The following is an 18,785-nucleotide window of genomic DNA, read 5'->3' on the forward strand; positions in this document are numbered from 1 at the left end:
GGATATAAAATGTCATAATTTTATCATTATATCCTATTTGACATTTGTGTAAAATTTTGTCATGATTGCTGTATGCTTTTTTGAGTTACTGCCAAAAGGTCACAGTGTCCTGGACATTTGACTTTAAACTTCTAATCAGTTCATCCTTGAGTCCAAGTGGACTTTTGTTTAAAATTTAAAGAAATGCCCTCACAGATGTATGGGAAGCCCAAATACATAATGCCTTTTGCCAAGACTGCCGTCGGTGCGAAGGAATAAAAAGACAAATGGGGGCGGGATAGTAATAGGAGTAATTCTAGCCTGAAAAGCACCACCGGATCTAACAAAATGGTTCCACCAGCACTCTCTTGGGAGTTACAGTTTCCCCTATCTACATGTCAGTGGGGTAACTTATCTGAAGAGAAAGCAATTTACACAGGGATCAAATGCATTTCTGAAAGCATAAGTGACGTTGTAAGCATTGGATTGCCGCTCTTCTGGAAGCCGGGGTAAGGAAAGAGATGTGGAGGAGGATGCAACTTTATATGCAGCTTAGTGTGACAGATTCAGAATATATTGGTGATGATGAGACAGTTAGATACAAAATTAGTCCTACTTTAGCAATGAAATCAAGCATTTAAATGCAATGCACATGGCAAAGCTCATCCCATTTAGGTTCATTATGGTTTAGGTACATTTACTAAGTGGTCACTTTATTTGGCACAAAAATTCTTGAACTTCTTTTGCTTTCAGAAGACCAATTTCCTTAAGGTTTTAATATTGCGCTACAAATGACTCACATGGATCTTCTTGGACTCATTGGTGTCTCCTATAGATTTTTGAATACACTTCAAAAGCCACTTGCACATGATCCATGGAAAAACCGCTCCGCCATTGTCTTCCTATGGGGAAAGCGCTGGAGACAATGTGGAGGAAGCGCTATCCTTGGTCACGCACAGCTCGGAATCACCACCAAACGCTGCGCTCAAAGTTACAAATATTTTAAAAAATTACCTTGTTGGTGCTGACCTTTTTAAGGTGTAATCAAAGCCAGAAGCAACACCTGCGCTTTAACTCTGTGCCTACAATATGCTCTGCACCCTTCCTCGCTGTTTAATCTCTGATCATGTGTATGCGGCTTAAGGTAGGAATACATAGCACCTCAGCTAAAGAAGCTCTGCTTGAGTGAATACAATTTGTTTTCCTTGACATATTGTACCCACTCCCCAGTATGTGCCAATTTGTGACTTTTTCTATAAGTGATAGTAGGGACCAAAATGTTGTTTGTACATTACTACCTCAGCACTGAGGCTTGCTGGTGAACACAAGGAGCGACCTACTTTTAATCTCAATATTCCAAGTCCTCACATTAGCAAATCAGTAGTTCATAGAAACATGCAAACGTTCACATTTTCTTTCACTGATTTTCCTGAAATATTTAGTTAAAATGTGGAGGTGGTTCAGGCGTCTGGTTAGGATGCCTCCTGGGCGCCTCCCTAGGGAGGTGTTCCAGGCACGTCCAGCTGGGAGGAGGCCTCGGGGAAGACCCAGGACTAGGTGGAGGGATTATATCTCCAACCTGGCCTGGGAACGCCTCGGGATCCCCCAGTCAGAGCTGGTTAATGTGGCTCGGGAAAAAGAAGTTTGGGGTTCCCTGCTGGAGCTGCTCCCCCCGCGACCCAATACCGAATAAGCGGACGAAGATGGATGGATGGATTTAGTTAAAATGTGTTCTACATTTTGGATGGAAACCTGCCTATTTTGGAACCAGCTATTTTTTCAAGGGTTGGAGCAGAAGAAAAACACAACCATGAGAGAATGAATATTGGACTTGGACCAGAAACACAACTCCAAATGAATGATTATGTTGCTCTGTAACTGCTGGATGTGTAAAGAAACAACTTTTAACAAGTTCTCTACTCAACTTAACAGAAATGCCAAAAAATCTGTTATTGTAGGTTTAAAGTTGCAAATATTTCTTTTGGCTTCTATAGAGAAACACATTGTTAAATCAAAACAGTTAGCAAATACTTGTTTACACACCAGAAAAAGAGTAACCTTTGGAGCCTTTGGATTTGTGTTTCAATGCATTACAAAACACAATCTGCGAGCTCAAACACTCCTGCAGAAATGGGGCATATGTGGGTTTATCCAAACAATCCCTTTCACATTACACATAAAAAACATTCATTAGTAGATCTTTAAGGTACTGTATGATGGAACTAATTGTAAAATGACTGCAGTGAAAGTAGAGAGCCAGCAGGGTAACATTTAATGTAACGCAGACACATCCTGGCAGTCTGTAAATTAGTTTGGGAATTCAGCACTGTTCATTGTCCATTGGACAACGTTAATGAATATGAAACCTTAGGGCCAATCTGTACTTGGCTGCAGACCAGTACAGTAGGTATAGCTGTACAATATTGGACACATGCAATGACTTAATAAATTATATAAAAGTTCTATTCTATTTTTCATGACCTCATGCAAAGTAGCATTTGCAATTGTTAGGCAGTTTGTCAAAGTCTTTATCATAATTATTGTTTTGTAAAGGTAGAAAAAGACAACAGGCTGCAGAGATTTCAGCACTGCTGCAGGATACAGGAATGTGACGGATATTACTGTATGAGTGGATTCTTTCTTTTAACGAGGTAGAAAGACCTTTACAGCAGTGTTGTGGGTACTGAACATAACAGAAGTTGCCTGATTATAAAATGACTCAGTGATTTCCACCAAAACAATCTATTTCATGAGAAAGAGAGCAATGACCAAATATGCTAGTGGTATGTGGAAGATGGGAGATAGGAGTGGAGCAAAAATAGTACACATTCAAAAGAAGCCAACAGTCATTGTGTGTGTTTACACTAATAGAGGACTATTAGTGCCTAAACCCTTCTTGCATGGGACTGGTATTACAGTATTTTGACCCTTTATCTGATCCAAAAGTTAAAGATAATTAGGTACTGACTTGTGACTTGCACAAGTAAGGTGCAAGTCACAGGCAGTGGATGTATACACACCTGGCGGAGGTTGCGTGTCACTCGAACATCGTGCCAGACATTGTCGTTGAATTTCCCTTTGGCAGGTTCCACCAGGGCCTCAAAAGCACCAGAACCCAGGTTGATGACCAGCCACAGAGCTCCGTTCCTCAGGGACAGGTTGACATAGTCGGCTGACCTCCCTGTGTGAAGCAGCAGGCCGTTCCTCTGCAGGGTACGGAAGGACAGCGTGATCTCATCCAAACTGCTCTGAATGGGAGTCTGGGACAGGTTGTAGCTGAAGAACTCATTGCCTTTGAAGGTGGCCACTGACTCCTCCTGCCCTAAGAGGGGAGGAAAACCATCTTAGATAATTGTTTGAGTCATCAGGCTTAAGTTTGATTTACCTACTGCAATTTATTGACAACTCTAGTGACATGTCCAGATAGGTAAGGTTTCGGTGAGCAAAGCAAAACAAATATTTCAGACCATGTATGTATTTGTGGAGCTATTTACATATACTACAAAATCACTAAACATTTGAAATGATTTTATTAATATCAACAAATCCCATGAAAAGACCAAAACCCAACAATAAACTGATCCTACTGTCTGTGTTGCATATTTCTCTGGGTCGCATACCACATACAAACACATGAGTAAGCTACAGTATTACAATGTAGGTTACTATGAGTCAAGCCCACATACACTTTTATTCTAGTTCTGTAAATACTCAGTAGCACATCAAATCTGCAGCTAAAATTAGGCCCCAACAAATGCACAATTTGCCCCCATTTTGAATAGAGTCGGTTTTGGTGTTTTCATAAAAATTGTTGGCAATGAATATGGAATAATCCTTTATTCAACAGTGACATTTAAAAACGATGATATAAATGTGTCAAGCTTTGGCTAAACCTCTAAATAATACCCGCAGTTTTAAGAATTTCCAGTAAGGATTTTAAATGTACAGAAAAATCTGACATTTGCCGACCGTTCAAATAAAAGTATAACATTTCACAAGCTGCACTAAAGACACTATCAATATGCATGTGGTGTCAAACATCTTTACACATTATACAAAATAAATCATGGTATTACAGTTAATTCAACAATGATGCAATAATAATTGCACCTAACACAAGATAATTACCAACATAACATTATTGCCAACATAAGCTTAATGATGAAAAATTGACATTTTGAATAAAAGCAAAAGATATATTGAAGATACATGGATAAACAGTTAGACAGATAGATATAGTTTACACATAGAAACCATACTTTCAAGAAAACGTGTACTAAACAATTAATATGAATTTGGGAAATCAAAACAATTTCGGCGCGAGTTATAAATCTTGAGACTGTAAAGTCATGCAACAACCTGAGTGGAGACAGCAGCAAACTCTTGAAAACAGAAATAGACACCACAATGGCAAAAAGTCACACAGCTTTGGCATCAAATAGTATTGATTGGTCTCGGCCCTGTGGTATACTGAATAGTAAAACTTCACTAAGGCCTTGGACACACTGAACACATTCTGACAACCACTTTTAATCTGAATCATATTGAAATCCACAGTAAACTTCACAGTTGATTGCATTGAACCCCAGGGGTAATGTTAATTATTGTATAACACAGTTCTTGAACCGATGAAGGGGCTGTTTGAAGACAGTATAGACACCCCTCCCTTTGCTTGTTTGTAAGATACAGCCTTGAAGCGGTTTCAAGCTAGAAGGATAAGCTGTCCCTGAAGCCTGGGTTTGTTTGTAAAGTAAAACGTCTTCTGAACTCTGGTTCCAATTTAAGCCAACAGGATCAGTGGTCCCATTAGTCCCTATTGTTTGAGTAGTGTACTTAAGTCAAATACCGAGCAGACACCAACTCACTATTGATGTTAAGCCTAAATGTGAAGTTCAACCTTTGACTGTTGTTGTAGGTAAAATATAAACCTACAGGAAGTGCAGTAGCAGAGTCAGTGCAGCGAACACTGAAGGCAACTCATAGTGGTTAAGAAAATAAGATTATGAGACACCAGAAGTATTGTGGCCTAATTTAGCAAAGTGCTTTCTGTACATGTGCAGTCACTAACCCCACAGGCAAGCTACAATCTAATCGAATATCTTAGAAACACTTTCTCATACAGTCCATATAACAAGAGCAGACCTGTGGAAATGTGTGGGTGGTTAGAAAGGCAGAGCGCCATATCTCTGCTTTCGTGCTTACCTAAGAGGTTGCCCATTGTCTGCAGCAACAATGTTTACCAGATTGTGAAAAAGGCAAGAATGGCTGTTTGCTCTGACACCAGATAAACTTTGGCTCGTACTAAGAGGAAATGCCATAAGAGACACTGGCTGCAGTCACTTCACCAGCTCTGAGATGCTGCTGGAGCAGTTCAGCACTGTATATATGTTGCTTCTGACTTGGGAAAGCCATCAACCTTTCACCTTGGATAAGACAATTGAGCCAAACTATCTCTCCATGCAAATGCCTGCCCATATCGACAGAAAAAGAAGGCTCAGCAGAATGTAATAGCAGCTCTAACAATCTCTACATTTCTCCCTGCGTCTTTTGTCATCCTTTTGCTTTGTGCTACCCCTGCCTCTCTTTCGGTCCCCTATCTACTTGCCCCCAACCCTCAAAATTCAGGAAACTAATACTGGTGAGTCCTTGGGGTGCTGCCCATGGCCAATCCAATGAAGTGCAGAGCTAAAAAAAAGGAGGTGTTGCACCCATGCCCATGTCCAGGAAAGATTATCTGTAAAGGTACTGCCCGGAGCCATGCATTCGCTGCTGTCACTGCATGATGCACATCAAACATTGCAGAAAAGAAAGTCTTGCAATCTGGTGGAAAGAAATTATCTGCTACTTATTCCTATTACCCCACCTGTTAGCCCAGTCTCTGTTGCAATTACACCATGCTGCAGTGGCCGCACCACATGTGGCTTGCTCGTTTTTTTTAGTTTTTTTTTTAAGTGGTCCAAAAGCCCAGGTCGCAGATGGCAGTTGCTGACTTTGTCTCCTGCTCAGGGGCAGAGGAGTCCCTTGTCAGCTGGTTGCACCCAAACATACTGTAAGTCAGGCAGTGTGGGTATGTGGATAGCAGGGCAGCAGCTTACTGTTGGTCTGAAGGCAGTTATGTGCATTAGGACTCTAGGTGGCCAGTGAGCTCACCTGTGCCGGAATAATTTCACCATTTACAGTATATCTGTGTGCAGTGTACAAGCTACCAAAGCATTCTGGGACAGAAGCTCACGCAAAAGCAGCCATTTCTGGAGTTCTTCAAGTCTACGAAATGCTTTTAATTTATTTATAAAACTATGGGGGGACAACTGTGTAGTATATTTGGTTTGAAATTATTTGTGGCCTAATCAATTCAGATTAAATCAGACTACTCCCTTGAGTGTCCCCTCAGGCTAAAGCTGGAATATTGTCAAAGTTAATAACATTTATTTGTCATAACATGAAATGGCTGAATAAAACTTTGATGCCTTATGTACCAATGAAATCACATGCACATTACTGGGTTACTAACTGTTGCTGTGCTATGCCCGAGCATTGCTTGGAGGGTTATTTCTATTGATCTTTATTCAACAATCAATTACCAACTTCTTATTATTGATATATTAAATGGAGCAATTACATTTAGGCCTAATTTCATGACAGATGACATTGTGGTCAGCCTTTAAATATTTGATACAGCAGTATTATTCTAATACCCAGCATACCCAACTGCATTAATCTGTCAGCGTACCCATCAATTAAAGTAGCAGCTTAAATTTAACATTATCTTTTGGCCTTGTAAAGACTGATTACTACATCTGTACATGAACAAGTTTGTCCCAAAGCGTGGAACCAAAGAATCCAGACCTTAATCTATAATGTCACAGTCCCGTATCGCCTCAAGCTGCACCATTTATAGTGGGTGAAAAACTGGTGTAATCATACTGTGAAGCATTTGCTTAAGCCTTTTCATCTACTGTAAATGACCTCAATATTAGTGTTATCAGTTCAACACCAGAAGATGTATATGAGAACACCCAGGGTCCTGCCACGCACTCTTTTTTATCTTCACCAATTTGTGTTCCATGGGAGTGGGAACAATGTATTTCAAAGATAACACACAACTCTATTTATGGTATTTATCATCAGACATCAAAATTAAATATATACTTTTAGGCATAGATTGGGTCAAAAATAAAAACAGAATCTCCTAATGAAAGAATATAGTTTCTATTAACCTGAAAAAAGTCATTATTACAGGAGCTGAAGAGATAACCAAAATAATATGCTTTAGACTATTTTCTAGAAAACCATGTACAAGTTTTATTTTGTCAAATTTCAACCAAAAATATATTTTATCTCTGGATAATAATCCAAGTAACATTTTGCGGAAGAGGAAATGTGCTGATGAGAACTTAAGCAGTGTATTACACTGTCAGAGTCGGTCATAAAGCCAAGTCTCTACGTTTAGAGGCAACATTGATTGCCATGTAGACAGGATGGTAACTTTTGTCTGAACTTTGGAATATGTGGCAGAAAAAACAAACCATAAATACAGCCGATTTCTAATGTCCAAGTGTTTTACCTACTATTTCATTTTATTTATTTGTGCTGCTCATGGAAATTCACAACTCCAGACGAACTAACACACACACACACGCACAGTGCTATACCATTAAAACAACCAATAGTTACAGTACCATGAAAGAAAATGAACAATCAAGAGCCATACACAATAATTTACAATCAACTAAGGAGAGATATTTCCTAAAAACTTCATGACGTTTAAGTATTCTTAATTTATGCATTTAAATGAACTGAAAAATATTTACACAACCCTTTAAATCCTTCCGTAGAAAATTCCACAATTTGACACTAACCACTGGAGTACACATTTGCTTTAAAGTAATCTTTGCATACTGATATACTAATAATATTTGCAACTTGATAAACAGTCAACAGTGTTGGTGTGTTCTCTTGAATTAATTTTAAGAATATTTTCTTTTCTGTAATATAAAATATGTCTTTATGTTGCTCATGTACGTGTGTTACCCCACACAGCAACATTTTTGTGTTGAATGAAAATTTTTCTACCAAGGTTTTACATCGCAGAACCATGGCTAGTCTATAATTAGGATGTTATCCAGTACATTTTTTTTTTCTTTTTTTAAAGAACAGGACATAACAGTAGTTTCTCTTCCTGACTTTTAATTGTTTATTGGTTAAAAAAATCCTATCGTACATAAACATATCTCCTCCCTCGTTTAAATACTGTTGAATCTATGCTCAATATGCAACATATTAACACTACTGCAATGTAGAAACAATTTTGAAAATCCAAATTCTGCATACATGTATAATAATAATTCTGTATATTAACAAGAAAAGTAAAAAGTCTGCTTTCTGTGCGCACCTGAGGGACATCTTTGTCATGAAACACTTCTATTCTTTACTTTCGACACTGCTTTATTTTCTTTGAAAACATCATAAAACCAAACCGAAGAGATGTTTTGAGCATAGATGCATTACCTTGGCGAAAAACTGCAGAGGTCAAAGGTGATGTTCCAGTAGCTCAGTCAGTGGTCAGGACAAGGGTTTGACGGACAAAGATTGAGTGAGTAGTGAGTATAACATGACAGGAAGCAAAAAACGAATAGGCAAGTATATGGAAAAAGAGGAGAGGAAATATTAGTGCAGCACAGTTAACTAAAATGATTTCAGGGGAAGGGAAATGTTGTGATCAGGTGGCTGGGAAGGAAAAACAAACTAATAGACCCCATACCTTGGCGGTTTAACATCAGGTGCGCCAGACCTTGAGGGAAAGAACAGAAAAAAGGATACGAAAACAGGAAGTTCATAAAGAGGTTCGGGAGAACAAAAGCATTGTCACAATGTTGGACTGCAGTTTGTGACAGACATCCTGGGGTAGGTACGGATGTCAAAGTTCAAACTAAAATATAAAGGGGAAATCAAACTAAAAACAGACAGACATCTCAAGGGAGTAGAGGGAAGGCAAGGAGAGAAAAAAACATCTTGATTGGTGCAACCATTATAGGTAGTTGCTCACATAGATGCTTTTTTCTAAATGGAACACATACTGTATGTTTACTTGATGCAGACAGCGCTCGAGGTGTATCAGATATGCTGTACATAAATCCTACTTTTTATAATAATGTAACCAGGGCTCTATAGGCTTTGTCACTTGTCTCGACTTACTGTAATTTGCATGTAAATGGTCAGCAGATCCATTTGAGCCTATTTAACATTCAATATGGTAGGGCTTTATAAAAGGGCAGAAGTCATACCAGTCCTTATCCACTAAATCTTTAGTGACCATCACTCTATTTCACAGAGGATTTACCATCTAATAGAGTTCAATAGGTTTATTTGGAGGAACACTGATACGATTACATAACAGCCATTATGTCACAGGTCAGTTGCTAAGGATATGCTACAACTAACCTTTTACTTCTGAAAAGAAAGAAAGAAAGAAAGAAAAATCAGAATGGAGCTTCGACTTGATGCTGCACTGCGTTAAAGCCTCACTGACTACGCTATCATAAATCAGCTAGCCAAGACAAAAAAAGCCACGTCCCACCTCCCACCTCCATATTCTGTCAAGTAAAAGGTGGTGCTGTGGTTGCTGTGCTGAACACAGGGGCTAACTGCAATGGCCAACACATGTAGGACTTCATGGAGTAACACGCTTACACAGTAAGACAGACCATTTACTCCAAACTAAATAGTAACACGGAGCATTCTTGGACTACGGATCAGTACAGTATTTGAATCCTCATATTGGGAACAAAAAGAAAAGCTATAGTAAAACTACCATACATCTATGGAAGCAAACTGCAAATACACTGCAGCCTATCAATCAAATGATATTGCTGAGCAGTTGCAGGTGTCTGTGTATAAAAGTCCAGCTGGTCGGCCTGCTCACTCTGCGGCAATCAAAGCTAAATTTGATTCAGTTTTGTGTCCACCGCCAGCCTAAGTCTCTCACTCTTACAGTATATGTCCTGTGCACAGACAAATATCTACATATACCATACAGAAATTACATGTATAATGCATACCTACTCCTCTTGCCAAAAAGGAGATGGGGATGACACAATGCAACACTTCCGCTGAGTATGTGAGCCCCACTGGGCCAGCCAACACAAACAGCTCTCATCAGTGCATCAGCACTCTAAGACTCATGCAGCAAGTCACACACTCACAGTTCAAGTCCTAGTTCAGTCATGAGGTAAAATCTTACGAAGAGGCAGGTCGGCACAAATCTCCTCCACACGTTCCACTGAACAAGGCTGTTCGTACTGCAGCTCTTGGTGTGGGATGGACATGATTACCCCTGGGAGGGTCCTTGCCTGCCAACACAAAGGCTTTTGATACATTGTGTCATTGCAAAGCCAGTGACTGAGCTTCTTAGACAGGATTCAACCACACTGTCTACGCTGCAGACAAAGAGCTGCCGTATGCACCTCACTGTGGCTCTGTATTCTACATGACAAGCCAACGTATGTTTAAACACGGCATAAACAGTGTTACATCCCCCCTCCACTCATCTCATTCTCACCCAACGTACTAAGATCTGACTGGACCTTAGCTCATCTTCTACTGGTGTCTGTATCTTCTGTCCATGCTTTTGCTATAAAAGAGAATGCACATCACTCAGCAGAACTAAGACATTGCAGTGGCAGCAAGGGACTACAAGGGGAGTTTGTTTGTCATTAACAGTGACAAAGATACACCCAGCAGCGCCAGGTTGTAAGCTGCCACCAGCTGAGACAGCAGGATACATTTCTGTTAATATCTCCCTCCATGTTGTGGAGGGGTAGGTTTACCATTGTCCAACTAATAAGAAGAAGCAGTAACAAAGCTAGAGGCCATTGCATCGGGGAATGCCCAGTCCAACCCTGGTGATATTTTTGGAGCTGGAGAAAGGAGTTTTGACCCGAAGGATTCACAGCTATGATGATTCTGATTTTTGTTGAGTACGGGGTGAGGAAAAACTGACCCGCATCCATGACTAATGGAGACTAATGCGGTGACCACAACAGGCCAGAGCAGGCAGCACTTGACAAGTGCTTCAGCCAACAATATCTTTGAATATCTAGTTGTCATTCAAGGAGTTGAAGAAAAGTGGATGAAGAGTGGTGCTGCTGCTGCCCTAGTATATTGGGGCAGCCACCCAGCAATATGCTCTTCTTTCTTGGCTAAGCCTTACACCCAAATCTGAGTGTGTGGAAATGCAGAGATAACGGGCTAGACCTGTAGAGCCCCATTAGAGGGGAAAGCCTGGATAAAAAAAAGCGTTTCCTAACAATAATCTACCAGTTTTGTTTTTTAAAGATAAGAGGCAACCTTAACAGTATAAGAAGAGTTTCAGGGCAAACAAAGAGTTATAATCATTGGTAAAGGAAGCTCATTTTACTAAAATGTTGGCATGTTGCTTTTAGGATCTTTTAAACTTGGCCTCATCATAAAACAAGTATGTTTTGTAATAAATAAAAACAATCCACTGTTCTAGCCAGGCAGTTTGGAATCTGTGAATTGGCTGAATCACATTGTGGGTGTGATGTTATTGATTTTTTTATCATGATACTCCATAAGGGATTGAGAACAGAAATTGTTTAGTAGTAATGCGACATATGCCATTACTCAGCTACATCTGCTGACCTTGAGTAAATCCATACTGAATCAACTGTTTTCAACCCTTCAAGCCTGTTGCACCACTGGTCGAGCCTCGGTGAATGATGTTAGCGCTGGTTTGAAATCTGAATGATACGAGGTTTGAAGTTTTCTGTCTCATGTGATTCGGTGTGGGTTGGCCCAGTAAAAGCAAGGGGAAACATGACAGATACATGAGTGTTATGATGATATTCTTAAGAGTGCTTTTTGCCATACCCACATTTCTTTTATTATATAACGTGCATGCTTTTCCTCAGTATATTGTGTTGAGCTTTAAATCTCCTAGCCTCCTTTTTCTGCCCTATTTTGTCACAGATTTTTATCCTTATGCAAGTTTTTTTTGTTTGTACCCTTTACAATTATCAAGACTTTTTTTTAATACTGTAGTATTGTCCCTGAAAGAAACTAGCATGAATACTACTAATTTTAGGCTGTAAAGGGCTACAAAATAGCAGAAGAACAGTACATCCTTATTTAATTTTTCGTAATTCCTCGACTTTTTTGAAATTCTTCTAACAAGACAAACACTGCTGTCTAAGTAACTTTAATTAAACAAATATAGTAAAAAAACAAAAAAACAAATGCAGATGTTGAAGAACCTCTGCCATTATTGTGACATTAATTAGCGAGCATCTGAGAAGAGTCACAGCATGAGGATTAGGATTTGCCAAATTTGTTTTCCCATGAAAAGTACAGTATTATGGAGCCTCTAGTAATGAGGGATTAGTCCAAGGTCACTGCTGCTGAAAGATGCGAGCCCACCAGGACCAGCTGTGTGCTTTCTTTAGATTTCTATACTTGCTTTATCATCCCTGTAGTTCTTAGTGTGTCATCACTGTGTACTTACACAGTAAAAAGCAAAACAATGTGCTTCAGTTGACGTGTGTGTGTGTGAGTGAGAGAGAGAGAGAGAGTTGTGTATGGTTTTTCTATATGTTAGAGAGATTTCTCTCCTTTCTGTATCTTAGGTGGCTGTCCTTATCTCTCTTTCACAGACCTCCTTTTTTTGCACACAAAACATCAGAGGATGCTGCACTCTTTTGGCATTAGAGCGTTCCCCGCCATGGCCTTTGTCCGAACAGATCAACGGGAGCCCACGTGCTGCATTCTGTGGGTCTCAGAACACTCACCTGCAGTTCCCAAGGTTTACTGCCTTAAAGCAGTTCCTCAGACAAATAACGTTAATTCCCACACCACTTAAAACCCACAGCCAAAACCAAATATAGCATATGGGTTACCATCTTTCCCATCTCTAGGGATAGGAGCGAACGCATGGAATTGTCTATTTCCGTCACTGCAAGGACATCAAAGACTTGCTGCCAAACAGCACATGGAGTTGTATGAAGGATAGAAAAAAAGGCATCTGGTGAGAGTGATTTTGCTGTTGTCATTGTTGTTTTCATGCATTCTGCATTGGGGATTGTCTCTATGTCAAGCTTTAATCCAATAAACATTCTGATGTGCTCTCTTTGCAGCATGCCATTTAATAATGCCTGCCTTTTTGCTGTGAGCAGAGCCATGCCATCTTTGCTCTTATTAAGAATGATTAATGCTTGTTTTGGAAGTAGTGTCGAGATGAAACCTATTAACTGTTACTGAAGCATACGACCATATACCACAGTCAGTAAGTCTTACTTATGTGCTGTTTTAAATACAGAATATTTATATACATCTAACATTATGCACACCAATGTTTGTGTGTGTTTTTGTAAAACCCTTCTGCATGTACTCTGCACAGCTACTATTCATGAAGATGATAACATTTTGCAATTTTCTGTCTATTTTGCTGCTGCATGCAAAATTGAAGTGTCCCAAGCAGGATTTCGGAGAGCAGGTGTGCATGGGTCGGTGCCTTTTGAGTCGGTAACAGTGATTTATAATGTGGAGTGGTTCAGTGCACATTGCACTGGTCTCCTGAGCCTGTTGGCTGCCCTTTCACCAGAACCAGCAGTCCTTACTGGGGAGATGGATGTTTTGCTCTGATGCAGACTAAACCAATCTCCCTCTTCACTTTCAATCCTCATTTCACATTCAATATGTGCACCTCATTAGAAACCAATCCCGTACATTGGTGGTCAGTTAAAATACTGCCGATGAGAGAGAAATGTTTTTTTTCCTGCCAAATGAGATTTACTCCGCTTAAAAAAATAATTTTAAATGCACCTATGAAAAAACATTGTTGTGCAAAAAAAATTACAATATAATGAATGTCTAAGCCTGAGTAATCAGCCATGTTGCCAAAGGATGCCATCATATTTGACCTTAGATCATAATGCCATATGATGGCATGATGACTGTGTAAACCTTAACATTAAACAGTATTTTAGATGAGGAAAGAGAGAGGAAAAATGCAGAAGTTATAAATAATAAAACAAAGCATTTCTGTATAGTCATATTCTTTTCTATAATGCATTATAAGAATTCTCCCCATATTGGTGTACAACACCTACATACTCTGCAGACCTCTCCGGTCACCTTGAGCACACAGATTTTATATACAATGAGCATTCAGCACATTAAGCACTTTAAGCACTTTTTCCACAGTGACCTTGTGACCAGTGATAGTATATCTCCTTTCAGCTTAATTTGTTGGATGTCAGAACTGCAGTCCAAACCGACAATAACAACCTTATAATAACCGAACACACTCTCACACACACTGATGCTGTGGTATTAGCCTTTGCAAATAAGAGCATCACGAAAAACAAATTAGGCTCTTCGTTATGCTCATTATATAATGCATTGTCTTACCTTCTACTTCTTTCTGGACAGCTGCAAGAGAATAAAGAAACACAGACATGTTTAATGTTTTTCTTAACCTTGTTACTTCTTTCCATGCCACCAAACATGCATGTTGACGGAAACGTGTATTAGCCAGAGCCTGCAAGTGTGGTCAGTTGTTCTGTGGTATAGTTGTAGTATTAAAATTACTGACCATGATAGTGGTAAATCACAGTTTATCTGTGAGATATAACCACAGAAAGAGTCACAGTCCAGTGCAAGTTTGATGTCGTTCAACAGTTTGTTAGTGAATGTTTCTCGCTTTAAATGACTTTGTAATAAGGCATACCTAATGAAAACACGATATATAATATAAGGGTCTATAGCTGCTCTAATCCATTGTTGTGAGTTCACTTGTTAAATGATGGAACGCCTCATATGAAGGAATCCTCCTCATTTAAGACATGTTTAAGTACTTCTGTGGTATACTTTGACCTGGGTCACTTTAAAGTGGGCTTTATTGATTATTTTTTAGATGCTTCAGTAATGAGGGTTTAGATCCTATACTTAAATGGGATATTTATAGGAATTTTAACCATTTGTAAGCTAATGCTAATCATTAAAATGCCCTTTGACAAACAGATCATGAAGGACCACACAGTTAATTGTAGGAAGGATAATTCTCTCACCTTCATGGCAGTACCTTCCCCTGTAGCTGGTATTTATACAGTCACAGAGGACCTCTCCTTGGCTGACGGAGCACAGGCCTTTGTTGCCGCACGGAGAGTGTGTGTCACATATGTACTCCAAATCACTATGAACAGCCTGGCCATCCAACAGTAATGGTAATGCCTCCCCCAGTTTCAAGTTGGCTATAAGGCCTTTGAACGGCGGCTCGTATTTAACGGTGCTGGACGTCAGGGCAGAGAGACGCACATCAGGTGAGATGCCCCCTACGTAGAGATCACTGGCCACTACCATCTCTTTTCTCTTAGACTTCACCTCAGCTGCTTTCTCCTCGTTGTCCACCACCAGCCTAGTTTCTCTGTAATTACGAGAGAGAAGGATTCTGTGCCAGCGCAGGTCATTGATTCGCGTCTCGGTTTGCAGGGAGGCCGGTTCTGCACAATGGATGGTGAAGCGCATGTGGAGCGTCCCATCTGCGATCAGAAGCTCCAGGAAGTCGCAGTTCCCTCCATCATCCAGATAGAGCACCAGGGCTTTGCTGATGTTGGTTTTCAGAATAAAGCTAAGCTCACCTGTTGCTTTGGCATCCCACTGGCCATAGCGTGTCCACTGACCAGGAACGCCCTCATATTCCAAAGCTATTGCTGTTAGCACCAATCCAGCTAACAACAGTAACCAGGAACCATTGCTTTTACACCTGCTCATGATGGCTACTATTTACAACTACTGGCTCCCCTGTAGTCTCTAATTAATATGATTTAACAATAGATATTTGTGAGGATGAAATGTTGTCCAGTCTCTCCACTATAGTGTGTCTATCCCCTTAAATTTAGCAGAAATAAGACTCCCGCACACAGTAAAAGAGTTTTTTTAGCCTTGACTGTCTATCCTGATTCTTTTTGCCATCTCTCCAAGGGCGACACGTGACAGAGTGAACAAAGATGGCACATTGCAGAACGCTTTGCATCTACTTTGAATCAGCTGAGAAAGGGAACAAACAACACAAGTGATCCACAATACTGTGCGCTTCCTTGTCTTCGCCATCCAGTCTCTTGACGTCCATCCAACGCTGTTCCTGTCAGTTATCCATGGGTTAGCTAGGCATGCAGCTTAGGTACAGCCTCCATTTTTCTCAGCCTCCCAACATCCTAAGACATAAAAGAAGAATGTGTAATTAATAGCAGGAAGGATTACTAACACTTGATTGTATTGTGTTGTAGTGAAATAGATAGATAAATAAATAATCTACAGTCATTATGAATTACATGGAAAATTAATTACAAATCTAACCAATCATTAAAATGGCAGAGAGGGAAAAATGTAAATTAGCTTGATAGAGAGGTTTAATTGTTATGAAGAATAAACGATTCAGAACCAGTGGTTCACATTTTTATAAATCATTTCCAACAACTTGTTGACTGCTGCTTGTCATTACGATCATGGCTGCAGCCTAGAGATTCCATCAGCAGACAGTGCTTCCTCAGCACAATGCTTGGGCCAAGTAGCATCTCAATCCTGGCGCCCCACTTCATGTCTTAGCATCCAGAAAGGGAAACAAAGGGGCTCACTGGTTTGCTAAGAACTGTGCTGCATTCCAAAAGCTGGTGGAAAACCGTTTGTTTCCTAAGCACCCCCCACAGATGTTTTGGTACAACCCATGGCCTCACTAACTTCAGTGATATTGAGCCCCTTAACCCCCTGGGCTTCCTGGGATAAAGCTAAGACATTACAGCTGAACAACACGTACAGGCCAGAGGCTGGGAGTGATGAAAAGGAAGAAGTCTGTGTTCAAAACAAACAAACAAATAGAAAATTCAATACTTGGTGATAACAAAAGAGGGTGCAGCTCCCAGGCCTACGCACACAGATAAAGTTGATCAGTCTTTAGCTAAAAAGGGGACCTGCCCTGGCTCATTATAACCGTTCAGAAAGGCTAAAAACTACAACTGGTGGAATTATGTCGAGCAAAAGTACACATATTCTAAGAGACGATATTTGTATTCAATGGATGATTGTAACTTTTCTTTGTTAACAACAATTTCTTTACAGAGAGCAAAGCAAATACGGAATTTATTCTACAAGAGTTGTCTGTGTAGCCACAACCTTTTATAGTTTATGCCTCTGTGCCAAAGAACTTAACTGCTGCCCAAAACCTATTCAAAACACATAAAAGAGCTATACCGTTGAGTGATCCAATTAAGTGATCAAAAGCGAAATCAGCAGCTGTAATATATCACAACCAATTTACACAAAATTGGAACACTGTATCTCAAGGATGCCTATATACTGCAAGACATACATCACACATCTGATCATACTCACACGTTTAGTTTTACCAGGGGCGTTTCTAGGACTTGAGGAGGTGGGGGCTTAGCCAGAACCCATTTAAATACACTAAATGCAATGCAAATTGTCTTGCCCAGCTTGTTAATAGCCAGTGTATTTTCATTTTAGCCGCAGTTTGTAGATGTTAGTTCGATGGCACCAACATTTGGCCTAATCATAACTGGCCTGGCAACCCAAAGGCCAAGGTTTTGTTTCCAGATTTGTGTGGTGACTTATGATGTGGGGGGTCTGGGGGCCCTCCCCCAGAACAGTTTAAGCATTAAACACTTAATTAAGCACACATGTAGCCCAAAAGGCATCATTTACTCTTCCTCCCTCTTTTGCATCTTTTGTTGAGGGAGTGACCTCCTTAAAAATGCATTTGACAATTAATCACCTCAATGATACATGAATTCCTTTTGTGAGTTAATAAACCCCTGGACGGTCATATTTCAGATGTGTTTGAGCAAGAAAAAATATTATATATACTATATTTGTATATATATATATATATATATATATATATATATATATATATATATATAACACAATATACTAAAATATAACTCATCCCATCTGTGTTCTCTGAGATTTGGAGTCGTCGTGATATTTTGTGAAAAATAAAGTTATAATAGGCTATTACAACAATAAAGTCACAATATTTCAGAAAATAATCCACCTGCACCGTAGTCTGCTGTGCAACACGTGATTGCTCTGCTGATATGGTAGATCTCAGACCTTCTGATAGTCCCAGAGCCCTGTTCAAGACTCTGGTCTCTGAATGAGCGGAAGTTCAGAGGTGGAAAACCAAAACTATAGCAGAAATACACGCAGCACAAACACAACACATCTGCTGCACCATCTCCACAGCAGAGACACACCTGAAGCTGCACAGACCACAGAAGGCGTGCTGCTCATCTCTATTTTTACAGCGAGAGTGGACACTGTGACGCAAAGGTGTGTTTGAGTCTGAACCATTGACTGTAAACGTCACGTTACGGGAACTTTAAACTAAATAATTAGTATTGCTCTCCTGAACTTTGCGTTGATGGCATCAAGGTATTAGATTAGGCCATGATTCCTCCAAAAATTACACCTTTCACAGCTTTCTTCCCCTAGAGACTGTTGCTAGGTGATAGCAATAAATCCGACGTGATGGTCAAACCCCGCAAGTAGCTGCCCGTTCTATTTGCCTTGGAAAAATAAACTGGACAAAGATACAGTTTTACCATGAGTTCTACCAAAAAAATTTAAGAACTGTGAGTGCCTTGGAAAAAAATATTGTTTTCTGAATTGCATGTGGCGTTCTAGGGCTTTCTTATTATATTAAACTTGTTTTTGTAAATAACTAAAATAAATAAGAGGAGAGAGAGAGAGAGAGAGAGAGAGAGAGAGAGAGA

The 18,785-nt window shown here is 39.9% G+C and overlaps 1 protein-coding gene across 14 annotated transcripts in view; it reads right to left on the reverse strand.

Moving 5' to 3' along the window:
* The window catches only part of LOC116699997 (neurexin-2), a 143,562-nt gene that overhangs the window by 101,809 nt on the left and 22,968 nt on the right, over positions 1–18,785 (reverse strand). For 8 of the 14 annotated variants that reach the window (XM_032532786.1, XM_032532781.1, XM_032532779.1 and 5 more), the window contains exons 2-6: positions 15,063–16,208; positions 14,404–14,424; positions 8,741–8,770; positions 8,488–8,499; positions 3,000–3,301 (exon numbers count right to left, since the gene is read on the reverse strand). In XM_032532786.1, coding sequence (XP_032388677.1) covers positions 3,000–3,301; positions 8,488–8,499; positions 8,741–8,770; positions 14,404–14,424; positions 15,063–15,765 — 1,068 coding nt within the window. In that variant the 5' untranslated portion in view covers positions 15,766–16,208. The remainder of the gene's footprint in view (positions 1–2,999; positions 3,302–8,487; positions 8,500–8,740; positions 8,771–14,403; positions 14,425–15,062; positions 16,209–18,785) is intronic. The other 6 variants (XM_032532787.1, XM_032532785.1, XM_032532780.1 and 3 more) reach the window with 2 other exon arrangements.

Source organism: Etheostoma spectabile, chromosome 13 (assembly GCF_008692095.1).
Source record: "Etheostoma spectabile isolate EspeVRDwgs_2016 chromosome 13, UIUC_Espe_1.0, whole genome shotgun sequence".
Taxonomy (NCBI): domain Eukaryota; kingdom Metazoa; phylum Chordata; class Actinopteri; order Perciformes; family Percidae; genus Etheostoma; species Etheostoma spectabile.